The following is a 27,743-nucleotide window of genomic DNA, read 5'->3' on the forward strand; positions in this document are numbered from 1 at the left end:
CTACAGAAGAGCACCAACAACACTTTGTAGAGACTCGTTTTCAGTTCTCTGCGCTCGCAATCCCGCGAGTTTCACGCCGTTAGCCCGTGGTGAGGCACAGCTCTGAAGTTACCTGCAGGGAGCATTTTAAATTCAACAGCGTGGTTGGTGCTGGGACATTTTTTTCTACCCTGGGGGTTTGATTTCAAAATTTGAGACTAGTAAGTAGGACATCTTGCCTTGAATTTGTCCCCCGCCTCATGCACGGTGAATAACAGCAAAAACATCTGAATCGATGTGGCTGACGCTCAGCACAGCTTGCACTGGAAGCTTATAAAACATGCTGAAGTGGTGCTGAAATTATCATATGATTAAAAAAGTGTTGAACTGATTCATCAAAAGAATGAATTGATGGTGAATTTGGTTGTCAACCGTGGTTGCACACCATTATTAAGTAAAAATCTAATGTATTTGTGGATCCACCTTCTCAAATGTGAGGAGTTTAGCTGTTTGACTGTTGCAAATGAAAGCGCATCACTCTGGGCCTTTAAGTGGAACTTATGATGGCCATTTGTCATTATTTTTATTCATTACTTTTTGGGGATTAAATTAGTGCTAATGAATTATTTAATTTGTCAGAGGACCATAAATTAATTGACAGCAATTTTGACAAATCAAGTCATTTAACAACCAAAAACACCAAACTTTCTCTGGTTCCAGCTTCTCTAACGTGAGAATTTGCTGCTTCTCTTTAACTTTAAAAGATTATTAATTGAATATCTGTATATTTCATATCAGATAAAAGAACAAACATGAGAACATTTTGGTTTCTGGAACTTGTGACGGCATTTTTCACCATTTCCGCACTTGAATCACTGAAAAAAACTTAAATAATTCAGAAAATAATTAACAGTTTCAACCCTGAATAAAATGATTTAGCTAATAATCATAAAACCTGCCGATTAATCAGGAAGAATAAGGCCAGACTTGCAACAAAACAGCACTGACAGGCAACACCACAGGCCACTACAGCAGCATAGGACCTAATTTGACAACAGGAAACCAGAGTTGGTTGAACACCAGCTACACCTCGTTTCTAAACAAACATCTGATAAGAGCGAGCACCAAGCCTCGCCTGCACTCTGCAGCCTTATCGAACCTCACTTCTCCGCTTGTTCATTTAAAAATGAGCGCATTAACGCCACCAGCGGCTCCCTGGAGACTACCCAAGGTTTATCAAGATGCCAACATGAGGAGGGTGTCACGTTACCGTCCAGTGGTTCCTCGGAGCATGTACAGAGTCAGTGCCGCTGTTGCCTGTTGCAGCCGGCGACCTGCAGCTGTTACAGTGAGCGGGGCTGCCAGCCAGGGCTTTGTTCTTTTTGCGCACGTAGAGGGCCAGCAGGCGGCTCAGGTTGAACTTCTTCTTGTCCTTCTCCATGTCAGCATTGCCCAAACCTCTGCTTCATCATCCTACTCAGGTCCATAACAAGGCAAACACCATACCGCCGCACATAAATCATCTTAAACCTCACCTCAGCTCGCCACAAGTACACTTCAGACTCATTTGTGCACTCGTGTCAGGATTAGCTCTGCGGACAGCAAGTAAATATGGAAAAAGCTCTCAGCCTCTGCCCTTTATCTATTCTCTCTGCAGAGGCCTTCTGCGGGGGCCTTCTGCTATAACTTTTTATTAACTCTTCATCTTCATTTTCTCCTCCATTATGGCTCCTGTCCTCCCTCTCTCCGCTCCTCTGTGTGCAGGTCTGATTAGCCCTGCGCGTCCTCAGTGACTGACTGCAGCTGAAGTGAACTGGAACCGAAGAGGGCAGGAAGGAAGAGCCTGCACTTATTCTCACAGTCCTGCACCCAACAAGTCACACAAAAACACGCTCACACACATCTGCGGCTAAGAGAGAGAGAGAGTATTTATTCAACAGAGAGAGAGAGAGAGGGGCAGACAATTCAAATAATTGAAAATAAGAGGAAGAGGGGGTGGAAATAGTGATTAAAAAAAAAACCTAGAGTGCTTTTATGCAGCCCAGGTTGAAACTCGTATATGTCGCAACATATGTTTCTCTCATATTACTGTTTTACTCCAGACACCCAGTTATTTGCCACTTCCCTTTACCCACAATTCGACAGAGTGGAAGCTGGAGGAAAGGGGAGGCAGGCAGAGGGAGGATGAGGTGTCCCCCTCTCAGCGTCGACAGGGCAAAGGCGGGTCAGCCTGCCTGCAGATGACGGAGATTTTCCTGTCTGTGGTCAGCCATGTCCCTCTCATAATGGTCTATTCCTGCTCATCCTGTCTCTTAAAACAGCTCTCGCTGGCCCTGAAGTGCCCCCTCTCGCTCTTTTCCTTCCCTGCGTCTCTCTTTGCTCTTTAAACCTCTTTACGAAGAGAGAATAGGCCATTACGCACCCGTACAAATACAGCGCATGAGTCAACTTCTCTCTTGACCAACCGGTAGTATAATCAAGCGGTGAGCAGACCTATTTTTCACATACATACACACACAAACACACACACACACATCGGTTTACACTGCATTGCGGTCCACACTCGGAGGGAGGAAAAGATTGATTTGAGCATTTTTCTATTGGTCAATTCAATCTTCAGAAAGGCAGAGAGGCAAAAGTGGATAAAATGCAGAGGTGTTACTGTAAGCAACAGTAAGCTGGAGTGTGTGGCCTGATGTAGAGCAGCTGCACAGTGGAGGTGGTCAGAGCTTACCTGGACTCTAATACTGGCAAAGTCCCTCTCTATCCAGGTGATATGAGACTCGTTCTGAGGGGAAGGATGGGCGTGTTAAGTTAAAATAAGTAACAGAAGATGTACTTGGTTTTGCACGAAGTCAACCTTAATACAACAGTCACGTCCCCTTTTACAGAAATACTGGACACAAATGCTCAAGTATACTTGAAGGTACAAGTCTCACACACACACACACACACACACACACACACACACACACACACACACACACACACACACACACACACACACACACACGGTGATGGTTGCTACACTAATGTGACAGGAAAGCTCTCTTTCCTCCTAGTTCTCGCTTCCTCTTTTCTAAAACCGATCTCACTTCCCGACTGCTCGCTAATTTAAATGTGTGTGTTTGTATGTGTGTGTGTGTGTGTGTGTGTGTGTGTGTGGGGGGGGGGCTATCGGCATGGAGCTTCGCTTCCCAGCAGAACCGTTTCAGTTTCACCAAACGTATCACACGTGAAGGTGCTGGGGGTATGTGGAAGCTAAATCTGTCTAGAAATGAGCAAGTGCAAACAACACTCTGTGCTCGTTTGACAGCTTAATGGTGTCATTTAAAGGTGGTGCCCATGGGCTCTACACGGTGGAGGCCAACACTGCGTTCTGCACATTAAGATGGCTTAACTGAACAGTTTGGCTGTTTAACACACTAGGCTAGTAGTGCCACCAAAACAAGTTTCAATGAAAGCAGTGAAACTAAAGCCATGCATGTGTTTCAGGGCTACAGGAGGTGGAAGTTAAACACGTCCTCCTGCGTTTCCTCGCACTTCACAGCTGAGAAGATGGCAGCTCAGCATCGCATCCACCCGCACAAACGGAGACCCCTTCCTCTCCTCCCAAAATATCACACAGCTGCCCGCAGCGCCGGTCAAGTCCCCCAGCCCCCAACACATCCATCACCCAGGCGCCACCCACACTCGCTTCACATCCACTGGAGGTTAAAGAGAAACACATGCAAAAAAGCGGCCACTTGCCTCTCGTGTGCGGGTTTTGGTGCGGAATAAGAGCCTCCACATGTCTGTGTGCGGATACTTCCATGTCACTGGTGTCAGTGAGGCTCTGTCTTGCGAATGCACTGCCGCTGTGTCCGAGTTAGCCAACACTTTCTGTGTGCAATACCACAGATACAATCTGCACGCGCGCACGCACCAAAATGGGAAGTGAAGTGAAGTTTTGAAAATGAATGTGAGCAGCAGACCATGTGGCTGGGGATGGAAATGGTTCCAGAGCGGCAGGAAGTGGCTCTTAGGAGGCGTTTTCTCATTGGGAAAGAAAATGAAGCAGGGGCAGAGAGAGCGCTGAAGTGAACAGAGGAAGACGGGGGGAAAGGCGCTGTCGCGGGAGCACATAGAAATCAACCGCTTTGCACACTTTGATATGAAGTTGAACAAAGCATCTTCACTTTGCATAATTAGGCACTCTGTGTGATTACAAAAGCCTCTGCTGGCAACCGCGGGTGTTCCCAGAGAAGGGGAGGAAACTGATTGCAAGCTGATGCACGCTTGACAAGAGTCTCAGAAAAAATGTCAATCCTGTTTGAAGTTTGCATTTTCCTTTTGAAGCTCATCTGGCCGAACTCCAACAAATCCTGCACGTCTCCCGCACGATAAGCAATTCAATCAAATGCAATGCATGAGTCTGCGCCCTCAGTAATGGTGTCTTTCTGACAGCTAGAATGCAGACGCCCTCTCTGTCAGAGACAGACCTGGTGCTGTAATGCTCTTTGATAAACACAAGGGGCCAGTGCAGGTCTACAGCTAGTCCAGCAGCAGGGGCTCCAGAGAGGGCTCTGAGATAGGAGCTTCCTAGCCAAGTAAGGGCATGTTCACATTGTTCGCCTCTTGCAAACCTCACTGTTGGTTCTGACATCAATTAAAACAAAAAAAAGAGAGAGAGAGAGAGATGGGGTGGCTGGCCTGCTGCTCAAAAACTGCCCAATCACAGCAGGAAAGGCCAAGAAGGTTTAAGAAGCTGTACACTGGAGGCCGGACATGCTCCTCCTGACCATGAGGTTTAAAACAGAGACCTAGAAAAACAGACTGGATGTGTTAGAGGAGAGAAAGAGCCGTCACAATGGCACACCAAAGGAGAAGTTCACTAGTCAAAGAAGACAAGACAATTTATCTGTTTAATGTATTTGTCTCCGTCTCTCGCTGTAGCCTCTCCTCTTTCCTGGAAAACGGAGCAGCGGCACCTGCATGTTTTCAAATGCGTGACAGCTCATGCTGTTGGAACAGAGGGGAGGAGAAAAAAGAGAGAGAGTCCAGAGTGGGAGACGACATAAATGACGAGTGTACATGGAGGGAGACAGAGCAGTCTAAACATCCATCCAACCGACTGTGGTCCAGCCTCATTACTGTGAAAACAAATATCCTACACTGGACTGTCTGTGTGAGCATGCACACACACACATACAAAATACACTGTATGTATATATGCATTGTAGATGCTCCGCAGCACTACTTCAAGTATGACCGAGATTTTACATAATAATCTGAGAACAAAAACACCCTTTATAATTTCTGAGCTGTGATTATTAGCTTTAGTCATTTATTCAATAATTTATCATCACACTAATTCTCAGTGGCAGCAACTAACAATTGTTTTCATTTTCTACTAAAAAGCAAACATGACTAACTGTCGACTTGATGCATTACGGACGATCCTAACTACATTATCATGACCAAACAGTTACTAAAAGACGCTTTGTGTGTCTCTGTGCACAAGTGTCCAGATATGTCTGCAGCCGGGTACCCGACTCTGTCAGCTGAGAGACAGAAATGTCTCCGCTTTCATTGGTCTCAACCTCTGTCACCACTTCAGCTTTGAAGGCAGCTATCAAAGAGTGCTGCTATATTTTTGAAAGGCAGGGCTGACTCATTCATTCAGCTAGTTTCTTTTCCATTCATTATCTTTTTTTCGCTCCCTTTAATGAACAGGCCGTTCCTGCGACGCACCTTCTTTTCACCTCGCCCAGCAGCCTCTCCATCTGTCCACCTCCGTTCTGTCCTGTCCCCCGTCCCACCCCTTCTCTCGCTTTCTCTTTTTGCCCTCTAGCAACACCTGCGGTGACAGCCGTGACTGTGAGGGGCCGGTACAAAAGAAGGACTGGGAAGAGGCAGTGCTGCATATGCATTCACCTGGTCCCAGTGCAACCCTCAGACATCCCATCATGGTGCTTTAATGCCAGCTTAAGCTGTGGGCAGGCAGGGGGAGAACGGATTTGATGAACACCATAAAAGAAGAAAAAGATGGAGAAAACGTTCAGGTTCAAGCTGGCAGACCAACCCAAAGGCTCATCAAGAGCAACGAACGAGCAGCCCAGCAAAGACTTGTAGTCTTAATCCCTCACTACTTAACGTGATTATCTCTGCAGCAGCTACTGTCATCCCACACAAAGATGACAGGCAAGACCTTCATCTCCGGGCATTAGGTCCGGTGGGCGGTTTGTGACGAGTCACAGGTTGTCTGTCATGGTGAGAGGCGACGTGCTTTGACCCCTGACCCCTTGGTGGAGGCCAACACCGGGGTTAATACCCATCCTTTTGCAGACTGTACCATCTGTCTCATCTGCTCATCCAATTACATCCATGGCGTCCACACGCACACACGCACACAGAAGATGTTTGTTTGGAACAGACCCCAACAAATGCTGTCATGACTTTACATTAAAACATTCAAATCCCCACATCCTCACATCACCATCGCAATATCCATTAAAATAATAGCATGATTTTCTTTAACCACATCGTGCATTCCCAACGCTGAAACCTCGCAGCACACTGCGTCAAATCGCATCGTTGACAGACACCCGTCTCGACAGGCACAGATGCCACTTTTAGATCAAATGCCACAGACAAGCTGAAGGTGGATGCTACAGGAAATGTACCAGAGGTGGCACAGGATTAGCACAGATGCTACAGGAAATCCTGTGTTGGCATCTGTAATATTAATAGCACCAGCAAGAACAGCAGTAAGATGATAGGCAGTTCAGCGCTGGGCCAGTTGACACGAGGCCATAACGGCCTTGTTTTATATCTAGAGTGGCAGCGTGGGTCAATAAATAAATAAAAAAAAGAAAGAAAAGAGAGAGAGAGACAGAAAAGGCAGGAAGGGGTAAATGGGAGAGACAGAGATGAGACGGAGGAAGAAAACAAAGGGTGGATGCTGGTAATATACACAATGAGGTCATCGAAGTTGAAGCTAAGCTGGCTCACTGCAGTGGAAATGTGTGGCGAGCTACATCACCATGCACAGAATATGGAGCAACACCTGCACACACACAGACACACGAACAAGGACATCGCCTGAGCTACTTTCCATCACTCATATCTTATTTCTTTGTCACCACGTAACCATTCCCACTCTCATAGTTCAAACCCTTCACACCAGCCAGAGTCTAAAATAGCAGCTTCATATCTTAGTCGATACTTCCTGCTTCCTCCCTCCCAGTTCTCCTCTTTCCTTAAATATCGACCTGCGCGTTTGCCAAAAAACGCACACAGGCATGAATCAAAACACTGGTGCGTCCTCCCCGAACCTTCCTGCCTTAAACGCCACTGATTCCGCCACATTTCTGATTATCAGCCTCGTCCACGTGCGAGCTCCGCCGCCTGCACACTGGAGATGAAAGATTTTGTGGCAAACCGCCTGGAACCGCCACACCTTGGTTCTTCTCCAGTGAGGCCAGATACAGTAAGTGCCAACTGACCTTCCGGCTCGAGGCAACGCTTCACTCTACTCTTCGTCATTTCGGGCAGCGTGAACGCACACGTTTTTTTCTTGCATGATATTAATTGTATGTTTGTAGCTATAATCCAATTTTAAAACTGAATGGGTGAGGATGAGAGTTTATACAAATATTTCTCACTGAAATGAAACTTTTTTTAATCAATCAGCTGTATTGATTGCTTTTTTTTGGCCTCTTGGGGGCAACAGAACAAGCTGTAAACTCCACACTGACATGAAGGTGGAAAGATGGCAAAAAAAAAACACATCCAGCAGACACATTTGTGTTCATTTGTGGTTGTGTTTAGCAAATCTAAGTCCAATATTCACTCTAATTTTAGTTCTTTTTTAGTCTCCATCAACTCCTCAAGGAAATCTGTCTCTTTAGCTGTTAAATGCTCCACTATGGTCACCAGCTAGACATTAACTCTCTGCTGCTTGGTGCTAGATAGCTAACTTACACTGGGTTTATCAAAGCTTGTTATATATAAAAAGAAGCTGCTCGCTGTGGCTGCATGTAAAGCGGATCAGACCCTTGAGACTGAACCAAAACAGTTACACTGAGGGCTGAAAGAGGCTAAAATGCTCCATAGAGCTAGGGAGGGGGGAAACCTCCCTGGATTTATCTTTAATACCATTTTCATTTTAATTGTTGTGAGATGAGTTTAGAACTATCTTTATTTAATTATTAATAGAGAGAAAATGAAGACGACTTGTTTATTCACCAAAGCTTCTGGAAATATGACAAATTTGTTTGGTGGCTGACAGAAATTTGCAGCTCTGCCTTTGGCCGTGTCAGACTATGTTAAATCAACGAAGGAAGGAAATTCCTCCTGAAGCCAATTTTTCCCTTTAAAGTTCTGTATCTTTGCACCAAAGAAAAAATCCAAAGACTTAGAGTTATTTCTACTGACACAAAGAGTAAATTCACTGGTAAAGTTCACAATCAGGTGTCGACAGTGAGGTGCGGAAAAGTTATTGCCATCACCTGGGGAGGGGGACTAAATATCACGCTGCTTCCATCAACACGTCCTTTGTCCGTGTCAGGTCCGTACCGACTTACTGGAAATACTCTGTTTGGTTTAGGCGAGGGGTGGCGCCTGGAGCAGGACGCGGAGGAGGAGGACTCATCTGTAATGACAGCTGTTTGCATTGATATCAATACCACGTGCACATGGACGTATCGGCAATGTCAACAAAAGAGTGGAAAGCAATATACATGCAAGCTGAAAAGAGTATGAGGCAGCTACGCTCTGTGCAGTGTCATCCACACGCCCACTCGCTCGCCGTGTAGCAGTGCATACGCTGTGAATGACAGTGTGTAAATATGGCTAAAGGGATAGCTTCCATGGTGGAAAAGGTGCTGCCAAATCTCTACTGGTGGACACACTTCTACAGGTGCAGCCCTACCCCTCGCTTAGACGAACAACGATTTAATTTTATTTCATTTGCCATTTTCTCTGAGCTCTGAACTGCTTATTTTGGTTGAAGGGGGGACAGAGCGGACAACATGAGGGAGAAAAACAGGGCTGAAGTCAGGGAGATTTTGTGGTTTATTCTGAGAACTGGTTAACCAGCTGCACTGAAAGGAAAAACACAACCGTGCTTTACTTGTTATTACTGCCAAATAAATGTTCTGAGTAAGCAAAGCATAACGAAAAAAGCACCCAGGTTAAGTGCTTGTGCACTTATCACTCCGTAGTTTGGTAAGGAAGTGCTTACACCGTGCTGCATATGACATTGCTGCCATGGCAACAAAGGTCAAAGGTTATATGCTCCTGGGGGCAACGCTTAAAACTGCTGAGAATGAAAAACAGATGAGAGGGGGGAAGAAAGGAAGCATTAACACACACAATGCAAGACATTAACCCGAAAGGACAAACCATTTAATGCAAAGATAAAGAAGAACACGGCAGAGATTTTATTAAAACCAGAGAGAGAGAAAACAAACACCATCGGCATCCATGTTAATGAGAACGACGAAGGGTGAGAGGCTGGAACATTTTCCTTGAGCGACATTGAGAGGGAGAATCGGGAAACTATGGCAACTGCGTTCCTTCGTCTCCATCTCCCAGCATCCTCTTTGTGAGACAAGAGGTGGGACCAGAGGCAAGGCCATGCACAAGCACAGAGGAAACGTCTTACACCCTCTGCTTCCAGGTAACACTGGCCAGCCTCCATCCTCACAAACAGAGCACTTTTGTGCCTTCAGACTCCGCTTCCTATGTGTGACTTGATGGCAGAATCCTCCCCACGACATCCACAAACCAGGAGAATGAATTTATCTGCATTTACTGTGGAAGTAATATATTATGTTGGCCTTTAAAGGTCAGCAATGCAGCTTATGACTCTAATATCAGAGTCTATGAGAATACACAGACTTATCTATAAGACAATGCACACACACAAACACACACACACTAGATGATTAATGGTGCTGACTCTGTATGAGTAGCACTACTGTACTAAGTGTGTGTGTGTGAGAGGGAGAGAGGCAGAAAGTATGCAGTATGTTTGTGTGTATGCACTTTATGCATTTGAGGCCTGACTGATATATGAATGAAAATGACAGGACCAGTGAGGATTTATAAGAAGTGTGTGCATTTGCGCGCCTGCTCTTATGTGTATATGCACTATCATAAACCTTTTTGCTCCTGGAGGCACAAGTCACAATCAGGGCTTAGCGACAGCAAGGACACAGTAACCATGACAACTAGGGCCCATAGCAGCCATGAATGGATGGAGGAGGGGCATGAAGTGAAAAGGATGGATCATAAGTCTGAGGGGCATCTGGTTCAAGTCTGGTGGGTTTTTAGTTCAGTGCATTCCTGAACAGACTCAATCTGCAGTTCATGAATCATTGGTATCATAAGCATCTCTGCAGAAAACTATCCAAAACAGATGCATAAATTAGCCCTGACAGCTCTTAACACAATGCTATCAATATCAGAGACCCACGTCTAAAGTTAAGTTATTAGAAAGCATGTAAGGAGTCGAATTAGTGAGGATCACTGCGCAGTCATTTGCGAAAACTCGGTCAAGCCAGCCCCCGCTTGGATGCATCTGGAACTGCATGTATTGTTCAGTTATTCTCTTGTCACAAAATACTTACTATAATTTTGTGTGCACACAGCATTCCTGTGCAATGAGGGATAATTACAACATTTCAAATGCACCAACTTTCAGTTTTACCTCCAAAGAGGTTATGTCAGTGGCTTCCGAGGCCTCGGCAGCATACACCACTGAGATACGAGGGAGCTTTATAATTTGGTGAAAAAAGCTGAATATTACATAACTTCATAAGATATTCATGCGATAATTACACTGTATATGTGTGCTGCATCTTCCACCGTCACAACCCCAACAACAAGGCACTTTGAACCCAAGTAGGTCATCAGCAGACAAGCTAATCAGCACATCGTCATCCAATTAGCTACTCAATCTGCGGTTGCTGTGGTGCTATTAGCATAGCAACAAGCTAGCTAACACACTTTAAAAACAGAATCAATGGAAGTGTGAGAGCATGTGCGAGATTTTCTTCGGAGGTGGTGGTGGACATTGAAATCACACGGACCCCCAATTCAAACAATTAATGTAACCGTCGTTAAACGCCTGACGTCTGATCGTCTCACTGCTCGTGCTTCTTGCTGTGCTGGACTTTGCTGCAGCGATGTCGCCGTGCATCCAGATCTCAGTCGCACAAAAAATATGGCGGCCGGAGCTACAAATATATGACTTCGGTAAACCTGAACACTCCTTTAACGATCACCTGTAGCAAAATAATTCCTTTGAAATGAAAAACTCTTGATGGGGCAATATAAGATAGCTGACCGCATCCTGTGGAAACAGAGGAGTGAGGTGAACTATACTGGGCCGCTGGGCGAGACAGCATCAGAGGTTATATTATGTACAATACAATCCAAAGATTTAGAGCCCCCTTCTAGCACAGAGGCAGGCTGGGTAATTGGGCTGTAAACCATCTCCCAGCCTGTGTGTGTGTGTGTTTGTTTGTGCACCAACCATCACTCCAAGCCACCTTAACTGCTGCCGCTATTAACATCAGCTTCTGTTGATAATAAACTCAGATAAGAGGATACCCGCTCGACGGCCACTTCAATCAAATGTTACCAACCCCCAACACACACACACACGGCAAACAGCACAGAAACATCACTAACAATCTCTGATTCACTTGCTCCGAGCGCTGCCGCACATGCACACATGCCCCTTAAAATGCACAAGCAGCACACATCCCTCCTGGGCCTGCAGAGGCAATCATACTGTAACAAGGTCTGTTAGCCACCGCAAAGACGAAGGATCCATTTTAATTTGGGTTAAAATCTTCTGGAGAGGCTCAATTAATGTGCATAAACACACACTCTGTGACTCATGCTCGATAATATGTGAATGATGGTGCGTGTGCGCTTATGTTTGCGTGTGCCTGCATGCAGATAAGCCTAGGTAATAGATTTTTTTTTTTTATTGTAACCAGAAGATATGTGTGTGTGTGTGTGTGTGTGCGTGTGCGTGTGTCTCAGAGCAAAGTCCATCCGGCTTGCGTAATGAAGTTAATTTTCCATTCCACACTCTTGTTAACTGACTAACTTGCTACGTAGGAGTAGCAACGCTAAGAGTTGTTTATACATAACAGATGAACCAAAACAAGGTTCTGACTATTCACTGAAAGCTATTGATTTGCCGCCATTCAATCAGGCGGCACAATGTCAAACATCCTTTTTCATGTTTGCAAGACTTTAGTATGACCTTGCTGAAAAACTAGCATTCAGGAGCTGACAAAAGGTGTTCAGCCCGAGTTGATTTAAGGCCGTCCTCGCCTTTTGAGCGACTAAATTCACAGAAAGTGCGAGAAGTTTGGCTCAGAAACTTTGCGAGAACATAAAGCGTGGGGAATGAAACGGGGCAGGGCAGTCAAGGACACCTGCTCAACAAATCGTTACGCAGTCAGGCTTTATCTGGACTACAAGACATGATGATGAATGAGACTTTAAGGAGGAGTGCTGAGGAGTAGTGATGGAAGATAAAAGGGGGGGAGGAAGAGGAGAAGAGGATGCTGTACTGCTATGTACAGAGTGAAATGATGAGGGGCAGTGAGAGTGCCAAAGAGGGCATCTTCAAGCCTCAGTGCTTTTTCTCATTTAGGAGGTGTGTGTGTGTGCCGCGTGTGTGTGTGTTCATGTGCGTATGTGCGTGCGTCATCAGGGTTCCCTCCCTGTCGTCATCTGACGGGCTGCAGGAACACCAGAGTCCACTCAATGCGCCACTTTGACAGAACCCAGAGACCCTTTCCACTTGCTGTTATCGCCGTGATTTTTATCGCCCGATTCAAACCAGAACTAAAGGCGGCGACTGGCAGGTCTGGTTGTTCCTCGTCAGCCCTGCTCGCAAAACTAATCAAATGAGCCAGACCTCGCTGCCTCTTTAACTGGCACGTTCAATCCCGTTATCAGGTGGAGGAGCCGAGATGGGGACGGCACCGCCAAAACGGAGAGAGCGTGGAAAAGAAGAGAGACACGGTGGACATATTCAGGTCAAGTGTCGACACCCACGTTGGGAGCCTCATAATGTCGAGTGTTCGGGGTCAGACCTTAAACACGCATCTGAAATGACAGGTTGCTGCCTCACACAGTGCGGGCTATTGTGTTGTAGCAGTTTCCTAATTATATTTACAAAACTGAAAAGGAATTCAAGAGCTGCAACTAATGATTATTTCCATCACTGACTCATCTGTTGTTTATATTCTTGATTTATAATTTGATTGCAGTGAGAAACCTTCACTCAGAGACTATTTATAAAGGACTGATCGAGAGCTTCATCACATGGTGCAACAACAATCACCTGAAGCTCAATATCAGCAGAACCAATGAGCTTGTGGTGAACTACATGCCTCAAATATGGATGCTGCTGCTAAGAAGCTACAGACTGTAAAACATCAATGCTTCACAGACACACACACACAGACAAACATCACACACACACACACACACACACACACACACACACACACACACACACACACACACACACACACACACACACACACACACACACACACACACACACACACACACACCTTCAACCCAGCAGCACAGAAGATCTATACAATCACCACAGTTTCAAGATTAGTGTCACCGATTCAGCATCTGACCAAATGTGAAGTATGGTCACAGTCTCCCCTTCTGTTCCTGAGTTATGGTGTTGACTAATGGCCAGAAAAGAGTTTTTGAAGAACATTATGATGTCACAGTGAAGCTGACCTTTGACATTTAGATATGAAATGTCACCACTTCATCATTGTATCCTATGAGATATTTGTGTTTTTTTGTCACATCAGCGCATGAATTCTTGAGTTATGGCCAAAAATGCGTCTTGTGTGGTCAGGGTCACCTTTGACCTTAAACCACCAAAACCTGGTCAGTTCATCCCTGATTTCAAGTGGACGTTTATGCTAAATTTGAAGAAAATCCCTGCGATACAGCGTTCACAAGAATGGGAAGGACCGGGGAGCATAAACACGTCATGGCTTTCACCAACAAGGAGGTATGAAAGTCCAGATCACAACTTCCAGGAGCCTGAAGCGAAATGTTCAGATTTCCAACCAACAGTTGTGGACAAGTAGCAAATCTTCACATTTGAGAAGTTGGAACAGATAAATATTTGGCATTTCTGCTTGAACAATCAATAAATCATAGAGAATATACAGGAACAGTAACTGCATCGACTACAGTTCAAATGGTCTAAAAGACTAAAAGTTAGCAGTTTTCAAAAGGAAAGTGTACCAATATTCATGCAAATACGAAGAAATATATTTTGAGTTCTTGGGTGCTTATGAACAGACATTCTTCATCAAACACACTTTGGCAATTCTCTCAAAACTGATGACCAACACTAGAAGAACTACAGTCAAACATCTGGGTTTCTATAAAAAGTGCTTTCACCCCTCTTCAGGAAACACAACACAAATGCCATTTGATGACTGAGTGGACAATCATACTTCAGACCAGCTCACTGCCAATCGCTTAAGAAGCTTTTCCACAGTTTAATGTCTTCTGCTGCGGCGCAGATGCTGCGAGGAGGACGGTAATTAACTTCCAGAGAGGCAACACACTTCAGATAGACAGCACCTCTCTGCACAACAACGCTCTGCCGTGGCCAGACTTAAGGAGGAAAGTCTTTGAGCCTTCATCGGTTCTGTCACCACAAACGCAGCACTGATACACACATTCACGCAGTTCTAGAAGTTTATACCGACTGCTGCTGTTCAAGGTAAGAAAAAAACCTTCTGGCACTTAACAAACAAAGCACTTAGCAGATAGATTAGGTATGAATGACTAAACGACTAAATATTCATACAAATAAAGCACCAAGATGAATTTCACTTACTAATCCTTGCATTTCCATTCCATAATCTTGGTTCATTCAACCTCTCTTTTCCCATGAAGGTCGCTCGTTTTGAAAGAGGGGCCACTTGAAATCTTGGCTCTGCCTCTCAAAGCCTTTAGCGGCTTTATTAACGCACGCAAACAACGTTTCTTTAAAATTATTATCAAACTTCAGAGATCAGCTTCCAGGATGTGGCTCGCCTGTGGTGCACAGAACACCAGCGAGACCTATCAAGCCATCTTCAAAGACGCTGCGCCGACGCAAACCGAGCTTTGTTTTATGCAGCGTTAAAAAAAAAAAAAAAAAGCTCTTATCCTGGCAAGATTATCATCATAATTTTCCATCCTTTAGATCAGTATTAGAGTGAGTTCCAGTGCTCACATCACCCACATGGACGTATGTAATTAACTTTCCAACAGATGCAGTTTATTTACCCTCCTCTCAAGCACACAGTGATTCACTTCGTGTGATTATGAATTCACTCGGACGGCTGTCAGTCATTTCCCTCTTCCTTAGTGCCTCTACATTAAAACATCTTGGATCTATTCACTTCTCATTAGTGTCTCATACGATCCTTAATTAGCTTCAAGGCTGATTTTGCCGCTCTGACATAAACGACCTGCCTTAAAGAAAAACTTTTATTTTGGCTTTTCCCTTCCCGTCTGCAGAGGTTCATACTTCAGTGTGCAAGTTCAACAAGACGAGCCAACACAGTCAAACCAAAGTCCCGCAAACCACACACTGCAGCGTCTACATCATCGGTCACTGACTGAAACTGTTTCACTCTTTGTAGCAGCTGCAGCATCGAAGCACTCTGATGGCAGATTCGAGTCATGCTGCACTTCCGGTATTAACTGCCTATGGGCATTTCAAAAACACCTCATAATTCTAACTGCAATAAAAACAACGAAAGATCCTCCCACATGGTGACATAAATCAAAGACATCCGATGTACTGATACTGGCGGCCCGAGGTAATGAAATTAGAACTCCTCGTGCATCCACATTTCCACTAGACTTGACCTTGGCCACATCATGGAAGCGACACCTGCTGCGGTTTATTTAGGCATTTACGTATCAGATGTCTTGAAATAGGCCTATTAATCAGGCCTATTAATAGGGCACATCACAGTGTGACAAACAGGCGTGTTGTCATGGTGTTCTTTTGGAGTTTGGCTGTTTGACTTTCCGTCGGCCCTCTTCAGTAGAACTGATGGAGCAGCTCTACAATGAAAGTTGTGACATGCTTATCAGAACTGAGCAACTCGGCAGGTAAAAATAATTTCCATTTCAAAAGCCGAACATGTTTGTTAGCACTTCCCCTCATTCAGGGGAACATCAATTAAAATCTTTCACAGCACAATAGCAGCACGAGCTGCATTAACATTCCTGACTTCTTTGAAAAGACAGAACACCATTAACTGTCAATCTATTTAAATGATGTCCTGTGAGAGGAGGGAGGAAAGCTCGTCCAGTTCACAAGAAGAGAAGCTGAGTGAGCACAATAACACAAAGGCTGAGATTAGGTTCAAACCATGGAAACATGCACCACTTTTTTATACTATTTTATACTATTAAATCTGAATAAAAGCCACAGCGTGTAGAATCTGTGCTTCAGTGCCCCCTAGTGGTGGTATCTAAAACACACTGCGGGACAGAGAAATACACAATAACGGGCTACAAATCACATCAACTGCACTAAAAAAATCTGCACTAAATCATAAAAACAACTCATGACTTCAAGTTTTTACACATAGTGGCTTTAAGAAAAAATCATGTTGTGAACTTCTTCCTAAACAAACACACCATTCTGAGCAAACTGACCGGACTGTGATGATGCAGACTGAATGGGACATTTGGTGACATTCTTTGTCCTCACTGTTTTATATATTAAGTCTCGGTATCTCTACAGTACAATACCAACAACTGCAACCAATCATTAGGCTCTTCGGCATAATCCCTGCGAGTAATAAAACGCTGGCTACTTAGTTCCGTTCAAGGATCTTGCCAAAGCGAGTCAACAGCGAGTGCAAGTCTTTAGGGACGTGTTGCTTTTCTGGCCTAAAACAGAAGCAGAAAAACACAGTATGTGTTGCCTGCAAGGTTTCCAATCCAAAAGCAATCTCCATCCTGAAAGCAGTTTAACAGCATCACCATCATTTGTTCTGTGAGGCAAAGGCTCCCGTCTAGCAATCGCACTCTTTTCTTCTGATGAAAAAGACAGCTACTGTGAATTCTTCCTTTTCCGACGACCCTGAGGATGTTCTCTTCAGCGCACTTTCACTTATTTAATCCAGCCTGACACGGCTGCACGACTCCCGCGGCCTCAAGTGACACTCGAGTCCATCAGCCGCTGGCATTTGCGGCACCTTTGCTCATGCTGTGACAGGAAGGACGACTTCCAAAGGCTCTGTGAAATGACCACCAACAGGTAAAGGGTGCAGAGAGAGGGGCTCTACTAAACCCTCTGAGAGGATTTCATCTGAGGATCTGAATGTGCACAGTTTTTTTGAGTGGTCTTATTGCAGGAAAATGATTTTCTTTTATTTCCACAGGTAGATGATGACTGCCATTCATGTGCAAATCAAATTAAATTGGTATATGCTGACACCAGCACATGGTTGAATGTTGGCTTGGGCACCAGCCTTGTGCATGTACACAGCTTTACAATGGAAGTGGAGCACAGCAGGAACACCGTGTGAGGAAGGTTTTATTACTGTGTAAGCGTATTTATGATTGAATGCACACACAGACTTTTTATTCCTGCCAAGTTTTAAATAACCTGCTGCAGTCTCCATCCTCACACATACAAGTCTTGAATTGCACTGATATAATGCGTCTATGCTACTAGAGTAATTCCAAGATCCCTCTCTTAACCTCAAGATGCATGTATAGACTTCACTTTGATGTAAGATTTAGATATTCAGACTGCACTACAAGAGAAGACTTTAATCCCTAAATCTAATTATATGCAAGCATAATCCTCCGACATTTTATCAAATTAACAGACTGCTGGCACAATCTGAAAATATCATTTTGATGCCGTATTCTTCCAACATTTAAGAGCGACAGCTGCGATTTAAATGACAGATTTGTGTGTGTGTGTGTGTACGAACAGTTTTTGCGCTGCACCCTGCCAACGCCAGGTCCCTGCATGCTAACCCTTGGGTGTATCTTTTATGAACAGCTCTGTGCTCATTACAGCGATAGCTAAGGAAATGAAAGGTGCTGAAGTATGGGTAATAATGTGTGTTACTAAGGGAGGGGAAGGAGGTAAAGAAAAAAAAAGTGGGTCGCAGGGGAACTGCAAAGAGCAATGAGGGCTGTCAGCTCAGAGTCCAGCACACGATCCTGCTCAACAGTCATTTCAGAGGCTGGTTAAGAGTCTGAGTCATGTTATAACGGGAAGATACTAGAGCAGAGCACATCCCGGAGTGAGAAAGGATGAGCCGTCAAACAGAAACAAACACTTCTACATCAGAGGCAGACAGACAAACCCTGCTCACTGTCTCTATATCAGGGTCCTCTGTGTGTGTGTGTGTGTGTGTGTGGCCATGGGCTGCCTCGGAGGTATCCTGTCACAAACTGTGATCGAAGACAATGCTGTTAAACTACCAAAAGATATAATGACAGAGTTGTCAGCAGAAGAGTGCTATAAAAAACATAAACCCTAGAGCTGTACACATATATATATATATATATATATATATGTGTGTGTGTGTGTGTGTTTGTGTGCTTGAGCCAAATCTGCGACAGGCACCACCAATGTCACCTCTGAGTCTGTGCCACAGTGCTGACATTAGCATTTTTTCCCCTATTAAAATAAAAGTAGATGTTTTTTATTTCCCCTACTGCTGCGCTGTCTAAAACCAAAGTCACATTTTTTTTTTTTTTTTTTTGGGGGGGGGGGCACACATATGCAGAAACACCCACAGAATAGACTCACATACTAGCCAGACCTAAACAAATCCAGACAGCTGCAACGTTTTAGGTTCAACTGAGTTCAGGGCTAAAACACACACACACACACACACACACACACACACACACACACACACACACAAAACACACCCATAGCATGTCCACTGACTAGACAATAATACATTAAGTGCATGGTAGGCTACATCCTGAAGCCCAAAGTGATATAATCAGTCACAGACAGCTCTATTCTCTCCCCCTCCTACCCCCCCTCCCCGGTTCATCCCTCTAACCATGCGGTGGAATGTGAAGTGTTCGGCTCCGTCGAGCTCCAAGGCGTGTCCCAACCTTGTTAATACAGGCCTCCGCTCACTGGGGATCACTGCTGAGCAGATGCTGGCATAATGCATTACTCCGCTGGCAAGGTTTCGCGCTCCGCTGAGAGACGGTGATGAAGTTTTCTAAGAAGCGTTTGACACTTTCCAGCCAGTTCGGCGATGCTGCGCCGAAGAGGAAGACACAGCAAGCACGACACAAGCTGGAGGTACAGCTCGATTGACGTCCTCTGTCCCGATCATCACTCCCTCCATAAAGTTTTATTGTGTTTATTTAACCTTTAATAAGGCCCACTGGGGAGGCATTGCCCTTTTTCAGCAATATCCTGTTGCACAGTCATCCAGTTATGCGCATTCATACCTTGGAGCTGCCTTGTGCAGACCTCAATCTTTTATTCCTGATCACATATTGGACAAGTGAAATGACTAGAGGTTTAGTCACTCGCTCATGGATGTTTTGGAGGTTTTTTAAGGATGCAGGAAGCAAAAATGGAGTAGAAAAGGAGATATCAAAACAGCACAGAGAGAGATCAAGTCAAATTTACAGGCCAAATATTCTAACTCTGGGCTCAAATTCAGATATTCTGAGTAAACTGATCTGGATCACAGGTCTGGTGATCACCATAGATTTGCTACTAATTCTTGGCATTTGTAGGAACTTGGCTAACAGGAGCAGCAGATGGTTGAGGAGTAGTACCATATTCAGATAGTGTCAGGTTATTTATTAAACACAAGAAACTGATGCATGTGTTCCATGTTGCAATCTTCAGCTCTCTGGCATTCCACGGAGGCTGACGAAAATGCTAAGATTTGTTGCAACACAATGTCTCATTGGGAATATGAGCTTCAGCACAAGCTCGGAGCAAAATCACACACCTCTGCTGCAACACTGCCCTGCGCACATGCCCAGTTTCCTCACATGAATCCAACTATTAGTCAGCGAAACCCGAAAGGGCCAAGGAAGGGGAGCGGTTGAAAACGATAGGACGCATCTCATCAAGAGGTAGAATGCAAAAAGCCCCTGCAGGGATGCGAGCCAAGAGAAAATAAGGCGGCTAGAGCAGGAACAGAGGAAGATGAGCAACAGAGGAGGTAGAAAGGAAATCATTCTGCTTTTCTTTCTCTTTTCTGTCTGTTTCCTTTGAGTAGAGTTCAGTGAATTTATCAGACTAAAAGCCCACAAAGGGGCAATCCTTGCAGTATACATAACACACAGGCCGAGAGGAAAGATACGAGCAGACAAGCAGGAAGCAAACCCCGCAGACATCTCTTTAAGAAAATATACTTACTGGATTTCTTGCTGAGAGTCAGATGAGAAGGTTGATGCCACTCCCATATCTCTCCAGTCAATGCGAAGCTACAGCCGGCAGGGCTGAACAGCTAATCGAAATATTATCAGAAACGCTGCCAAGCGCAATATGCAAATCGCAGGAGCTGCAATTTTTTGATTAAGGTAAAATGTGTCAGAACACGCCATTATAAACGAAACATTGCGGTGGGGCAGAGAGGCACCGGCCTAAAAATCATGTTCTCTGAATGTGTGGGAACGTGGACGGAGCGCGGCAAAAAGTAATCATCAATTCTGTAGTTTTTGCAGTCAAAATGAGATGCAAAAATTCCCACTAAAATCGTGACCTAGCGTCAGTTAGCTTAGCTAAGCACAAAGGGGAAAAAACGAGGGGAAATGGTTCTGTGCAAAATTAACACAACCTACCAGCACCTCTAAAACTCACTAATAACACATAATACCTTGTTGGTTCAATCCATAAAAAACTGAGCCGCAAAAAACAAGTTGTGGTTTTAGCAGACAGGCTAGCTGTTTGTCCTGTTTCCAGTCCTTATAACATGCTAAGCTAATTGTCTGCTAACTGTAGCTTCATATTCCATGTACAGATAAACCTATTTGTTACATACAGTCAATCCACGCATAATGCACGTGTGCATGACGTCTAAACGCGGCTATGAGGCGGATTTTGTTGCAGCAGCTGCCATGGCAACGATGTGCTGGGTTAATTCCTCACCAGTGTGACCCCCCAGAGCCTCATCTCCAACTTCATCTTCGAGTAGGACACGTGGCATGAAGCATCACAAAACCCTTCAACAAGAGGCTCGACCCTAACAGATTGCAAGCCATCCAGAGCATCTCAACTCCATCCAGGATTTTAAGATTATACACAGACTGATAATACAGGAGTATTTCAGTGTGTGTATTTAGTGGGTGTCTGGGTGTGTGTGTGGTCGGGGTGGGCGTGGGGGTGGGGGTGTTTGGGGGGTGGGGTGGGGGGGTAGCGGCCATGAGGTGGTTACGCCACATAAATCAAGTGCGAGGTCAGGTTTGTAAAAGAAACACAGAGCGGTTGCCATGCCTACAACATGCACGTGCAAACAGAGAGGCTCACGGTTACACAAACACACGACGCGAGGCTACGCAGGCATGACTTTCCTCATTTCCTGACTGCTCCGCGGCACTCTACGGTAGCCCAGAGGTCAAAAAGCTCATCGTGTAAGCTGCAATCCCTGCCTCCACACTCCTGCCACTGGTAAATATTTAATCAGTCCTGGAAACACTCAATGCAGAGGTCGCGCCAAGCCCTCCTTCTGATCAGAGAGCAGAACGATGCATGTGGAGGCCTGCGGTTCGTGATCTGAGGACGCACACAGATTAGACAGAGGTACGCTGGATCGCGAGGAGTGCTGAGTGTGTGTGTGCGCGCATCTGCTTCACAAGCATCATCATTCCCCAGTGACCCCGGAGAGTGTGTGTGCTGAGTTATTCTGCCACTTCCTCCTTCTTGGTTTCCTGCATGCTGAGTCTTTCTTCAGTCGCGCAGCTCTGAAATGCATGGCAGAGTTTGTGTCCACAAGCGACTGACTGGAGGGAGAACTATGCAGGGGGAGGCCCGCTGTTTTCTCCCCTCTCTGTTCTCCTGCAGTCCTTCTATGCCGTTTGCTCCTCCCATCCATTCCCTCTTCACAACTCCCTCGCTCCCATCTCCCCTCCGCCGTGGCCTCTCGTCACTCGGTCGGCGAAGCGCAAATACCACTCACTCTGCACCTAGCCGCAGTAAAAAGCCATTATCTACATTAGGGACTACAAAAATGTCACTGACACCGGAGGAAAAGACATTCACTCTTTCTGCTTCCTGCCCTCAGGCCTGGCAGGGGGTTCATATTGAAGTGGGACTCACGCCAGCAGAAATGAGACATAAAAAGCACACATACTGCATACTGCGCATATTACTGACCACAAAAACACTGGCTGTGTTTTTCTCTGCATGTGAAAGTTACATACAGCAGCAGCTGACGGGAATTTTTTATTGTAAAAAAAATCCTCGACTCAAGCATTTGACAAAATGACAATCTCGCTACAGCAACTTTCTGCTGATCAATGAATCGTTTGTCATTTTTTCCATTTGGTGGTTGGAGCGTCTCAAAAATCATGCTTCACAAAGAAAGCCACAAAGTTTCATTCATTCATTCAAAATGCATCTAATGTAGACTAAAAGGCAACTATTAGAAGAGTGCATTATCCTTTTTTTTGTCCAAAGATACTTTTCAAACCACTCCTGCAGCATAATGCATTTCCACCACATCCATCCAAATGCTCTGTTTGTTCTAAACAGTGATATTTTTGTGTGTAAAATGTCAAAATAAACAGCGAGAAATGCCCGAGGCAGCAGGCTGCAGCAACTGGAGGGGGTAAAGGACATGATGCCATTGACAGACGATCAAAGAAATGCACCGTTACCTTGAAAAAAATGGGTTTGAACGCTGTTGGAAACATTTGGGATACTATACGTACACACCTCAACAGAACATATAACACTTTAGACTCTTTTAGAAACGTGGGATGTCACATATACCTTTAGTCCTCATGCACAACCACGGTGAGCCAGTGACACTGTAACATCCCACCTTGCTACATCCAGGGACACTATGTCCCCTGAATGTCTTGGTTTGGTTCCTGCTGCCTTGTGTCTCCAACATCTCCGAAAGCCGTGTCCTCAGCACATATCCTCCATTCACAGGAACACAGAACAGCTAAAATTATCCAATTATAACCCTGCTTTTTGCCACGGCGGTTGTCAGCTGCTTTGATGTGAAACCAAGACAACCAATTCTCCTCAAACCACGGGGGTATTACACTTTGTTGAGGTCAGGGAATAATTTAATGCTGAACTGAAAGACGTGATAAAAGGTAAAAATGTATCACCTGTTAACAGTCTGTGGTAATAAAGCACAAGGCCTGAAAGGTTTGTCCCAACTGCTTTAATGGTGACTGTTAATCAAGCTGTAGCTAATTCATGACTTTCATGGAGACATCAACTGACCTTTATGATGCACGGCCGGGTAAAGTATAAAACGTCAAATATCGTTTGAATCTTTGCAAGGTCAGGTTCCTATAAAAGCAGCCGCCAACTTTTTGCTCGCCACTTCTCAAACCCTTTTTTCCCCCTGCTTCTGACAACGAGTGCTAACACTTACTATGAATTTTCTGCCACAGTTTCAATCACTTCACATTAGGCTCAGTTACAAAAAGGTGATTTACAATTAATTCATTAGGAACAAGTGACTCATCTTCTCTAACAAAGCGGAACACAATTAGCAATGAGACTATTGTCACTTCATTAGTGTTTGGTTGGGGAGATTACAGCAGGCTGAATAAAATACCTCCTTTGAGCCTGAGGTCTGTAGATCAAAAACTGGACAGTATGATGTATTAGGGTTTTGCATGTGTTTTAGGCGCCTTCAATAGTGCAACGCTTTGCTTCTCGAGCTCAATGTTGTTGCCTGACTTCAGGGATTGGTCTCATAAATTCTGGTGGAGAAAATCTAGTCGTTCTCATTGGTCAAGGCAGGCAGACACTAATGATTATTCCCTTGATTAATCAATTAAGCAGTGAGTCTAAAAAAAAAAAGACACAAAAAGGGAAACAGGAAATCACAGCTTCCCAAGACTCCAGTGTGATGCTGTTGAATATCTTGCTTTGTCTAACCAACAGACCAAAAACCAAAAGATATTCAGTTTACACTCACCAGCTGCACTGGAGAAGCTGAAACCTGACAATTGTTGCTGTTTTTTTGCTTGAGAAATGGCCCAACACATTATTTTGTTATCAAAACTGATGCCGACGCGCAGCAACCAGATCGTACGAGCTCACTGCAAGAGGTCCAAATATGGCTGCTGGCCTGACTCATGTCCTCGTGTAAGGTCACTTTGGCCTGCTAGGCAAATCATTTTCACTTCCTTCGGGCAGTCCCATGCTAGACAGCTTAACTCTCACCACATATGGCATTTTGTTTATCTGTTTTTTCTCTCTCTTGAGAAACTGAGGCCATTGTTTCTACTTTTTGAACAAATCTTTCTCGCAGGTATCCTCAAGGACAGCGACGTTGATGTGATTTGTGGCTAGAAAAAGGCCATTTTCCACACACGTGTGGGAGCAGATGGGAGCATCGTCAGCCTGGCTTATTGTCAGGGAGTAAATTGCCGGGTAATATCATCCCCCTGCGGCGAGATCAGATGAGTAGCCCCTCAGGTGAGCGTGCTCCGCCGCCTGATCGTCCCATCAATACATCTCACCGGAGGCCATTTGTTGTTAACAGCCACTGCACTGTCAAACCACAATCCAAGTTTTTATCTCTTTTAAACTGCATGGAGATGATGAGAGCTGGGAGAAAAGCCAAAGAGAGAAATGCGCAATAAAAGGAGAAGTGTTTTGTCTCTTCACTACTAATTTTAATTAATTAATTTAGCAAGCCAAAACCATAAACACGCTCTGGTTCCAGCCTCTGAAATGTCAGATTTTCTGTTTCATTTCATTCTAAACTGAATATCTTTGGGTTTGGGACAAAACAAGAAGTTCAGGCAAATCATCTTGTGCATGTAAAACTGTACGGTCATTTCGAGGGTTGTACAGAAGAGTTCGAAGCTTCTTCCTTAACGCTGATGTTTGAGTTGCAGAGTGTTGTGTGGCGAGGACCGGGCAGAGCGCCGGCAGACGACTGCAGAGAGCCGGAGGAAGACTGGAACTTCTGGAGGAATAAACAGTGGGAGTCACACCGGATTCTGCAGCGATCTGGAGCCATCTATCCATCGCAAGAGGGTTTATCTTTTAAACTTTTGGGATTAAAAAGGGGATTTGTCTTCCCTTCAGCCTGTCTGCAGCAGAGAGCCGCAGAGAAGCCAACCTGTACCGTCATCAGCCTCAGTTTGATGTTTGGGAACTAGACTTTACGTCATGAATGCACAGAGAGGAGAGGGGGGAAAAGAAAAGAGACTGGAAGGAAATAACTGAAAGAACCAGAGTTAGTTCAGGCTAAACTGAAAACACACACACACACACAGAGACACACACACACCCTCTGTGCAGGCTGTTGCTCGCTAGCTTGCGGCTAATGTAAAGTATTCTGGTTGTTTGGGGAGAATAAACACAAATGATCCTGAGGTCATAAGCAATGCGAGGTGAAAATTAGTTTTTTTATGAGTGTGTGTGTGGACGTGTATTACTCTTATTGTGGGGACATAAATCTGTTTACATGGTCACATTGTGGGGACTCGCCTTCCTTATGGGGACATAACACAAGTCACTGTAATGTGGATGGTTTTAGGGTGAAGACCCAGGCTATGGTTAAGGTCTGGCAAGTAGTAGTTATGGCTATGGTAAATCTCCAGGAAATGAATGTAAGTCTATGTAAGATCCACAAAAAATGATGGAAACACAACTATGTGTGAAAATATGATGACAAACATTTGAAGCTTCATTCAAAACCCTCAGTAGTAGCTTTAAATGTAAAACAAAATGATATTCAGCTGCAGTAATTTCACAAGAAAGAAGCAAAGATGTGAGAAAAGTCTGAAAAATGAAATCGTTTTTTGTGCATCAGAATTTCATTTGCTGTTAGTTTATATCACACCATCATCATCTCGTGACCCCTTCGATTAATTCTGCAATCTGTTGTGGGGCGAACTGGAATTGATGCATTAATAAAAAAAGGTTAAATAATCTACAGTCTTAGGTTTTTTTAGAAGAAAATTAGAAGCATTGTGGAGGTTGATTTCTACCTTCCTCCATTCTATTCTACAGCCCTGTGAACAGGAAGCTGCCAGGTGCATTACCTGCTGCTGTCACCTTTACCACCAGGCTAATGGCTCTGAGAAAAGCATGGGAGGGACAGCATGTGCTGCTGAGTATTCACCAGTTTATTATACGACGTGAAAGAGAGCGAGAGTCAGCAGACAGAAGACGGCTCATTACGGCTGTGGTCTTCTCCAGGAGCGAAGGACTGACTTAACCTCACACACACATACCTTAACGCTGAGGACAGTCACTTTGCTGTTTTAAAGCCTATTTCAGGTTTTAACATTAGTTCAGCCAGCAAGGAAAGCGGCTCTCTCCCCCACCACCCCACCCCCCGCCTCCAATTATGTCTGCTGGAGCCAGGTAACTCCCATGGCTAGAGCAGATAACAGCAGCCATTATCAGATTCCCAGCCTTTAAACTGCAGCTCGGCATCGATCGCTGTAGCAACGGATTTCAACTGCCCTGCCTGCATGGTGCCAGAACGCCCTGGGGACCGGGTCTACCCCCCATCCACAACAACCGTGATCTAATGCCTCAGAGTGAGAATATATCACAGAAAGTGAAAAAAAGGCTGCATGTGCACCTCAGAAACATGTGGACTCACAGGTAGAAAACCCAGCAGCCCGTCTGGAGGACACCCTAATTAACAAGATTACATAAAAGATCAGATTACTGATGTTCTCCCCAATCAATTAGCACAACATGTAATGATCATAACAGCGCTACCCAGGCCTGAGAGATAATTAAATATTATCGAGACATATTGCGATGATAGGATTAGAGATGCACCAATCCAAGCCAATGCTGACCTTATTATGTGGATCGGGTATCTGCCACGAAGCGACCAATCCGGTTTCTTTTTCAGTGTCAGTAAAAAAGTCTGTGTTTCCATTATTAGCTGGATTTATTCTCTCGAGACAAGCTGATACGTCTGTTTTTAGGGACACAGCAATCTTCCTGCTACTTTAGGAGAAGGGTTCCCGGAATCAAAGGCCTCACAGAGATGTTCTCAGGAAAACTGAGCTCTGGTATTGAGCTGGTAGATTATCAGAGGTCAGGTATCAAAACAAAACAAAAAAAGTTGTCCCACATAATGAGTCTGAGAAAGTTGCAAGAACCATTTTATATGTGGTTTTCCATACATTTGCTACAACATACATATATTCATTGTTTAAAATACCTTTACTGGTATCATGGTAATGATTAGAGCTGAACAATTAATTGAAATATTGCCAGAATCTCAAATACAGCCAAGTATAAATGGCAGGAGGTGCAACGTTTTGAAGCAAAATGTGTCACAACAACATACATGAAGCATTGTTCCCCAGTAACTCTAAAATCATCCTCTCTTTGTTATTTTTTTAAAGTGAAAATGAAATGCAAAAATGACCATTTCTACTGGAATCATGGCCGCATCATTTTTTTTTAATGCATCATGTTCTGGACTGTCCATGCTATCAAACATTACTTGCTTTGACCAGTGCGGCCCCTGTGTGCTACCACTTATGCTGAAAACCCCTCT

General features: G+C 44.6%; 1 protein-coding gene across 5 annotated transcripts in view; it reads right to left on the reverse strand.

The window, feature by feature from the left end:
* Window positions 1-27,743, reverse strand: part of rps6ka1 (ribosomal protein S6 kinase a, polypeptide 1) — a 52,393-nt gene that overhangs the window by 9,654 nt on the left and 14,996 nt on the right. Inside the window, exons 1-2 of one of the 5 annotated variants that reach the window (XM_041954503.1) lie at window positions 3,730-3,809; window positions 2,714-2,767 (exon numbers count right to left, since the gene is read on the reverse strand). The exons of 3 other annotated variants lie outside the window; for them this stretch is intronic. In XM_041954503.1, coding sequence (XP_041810437.1) covers window positions 2,714-2,767; window positions 3,730-3,771 — 96 coding nt within the window. In that variant the 5' untranslated portion in view covers window positions 3,772-3,809. Of the gene's footprint in view, window positions 1-1,249; window positions 1,804-2,713; window positions 2,768-3,729; window positions 3,810-27,743 lie in introns of those variants that run through there. One more of the 5 variants, XM_041954501.1, reaches the window with a different exon arrangement.

This window comes from Chelmon rostratus, chromosome 15 (assembly GCF_017976325.1).
Source record: "Chelmon rostratus isolate fCheRos1 chromosome 15, fCheRos1.pri, whole genome shotgun sequence".
Lineage (NCBI taxonomy): Eukaryota > Metazoa > Chordata > Actinopteri > Chaetodontiformes > Chaetodontidae > Chelmon > Chelmon rostratus.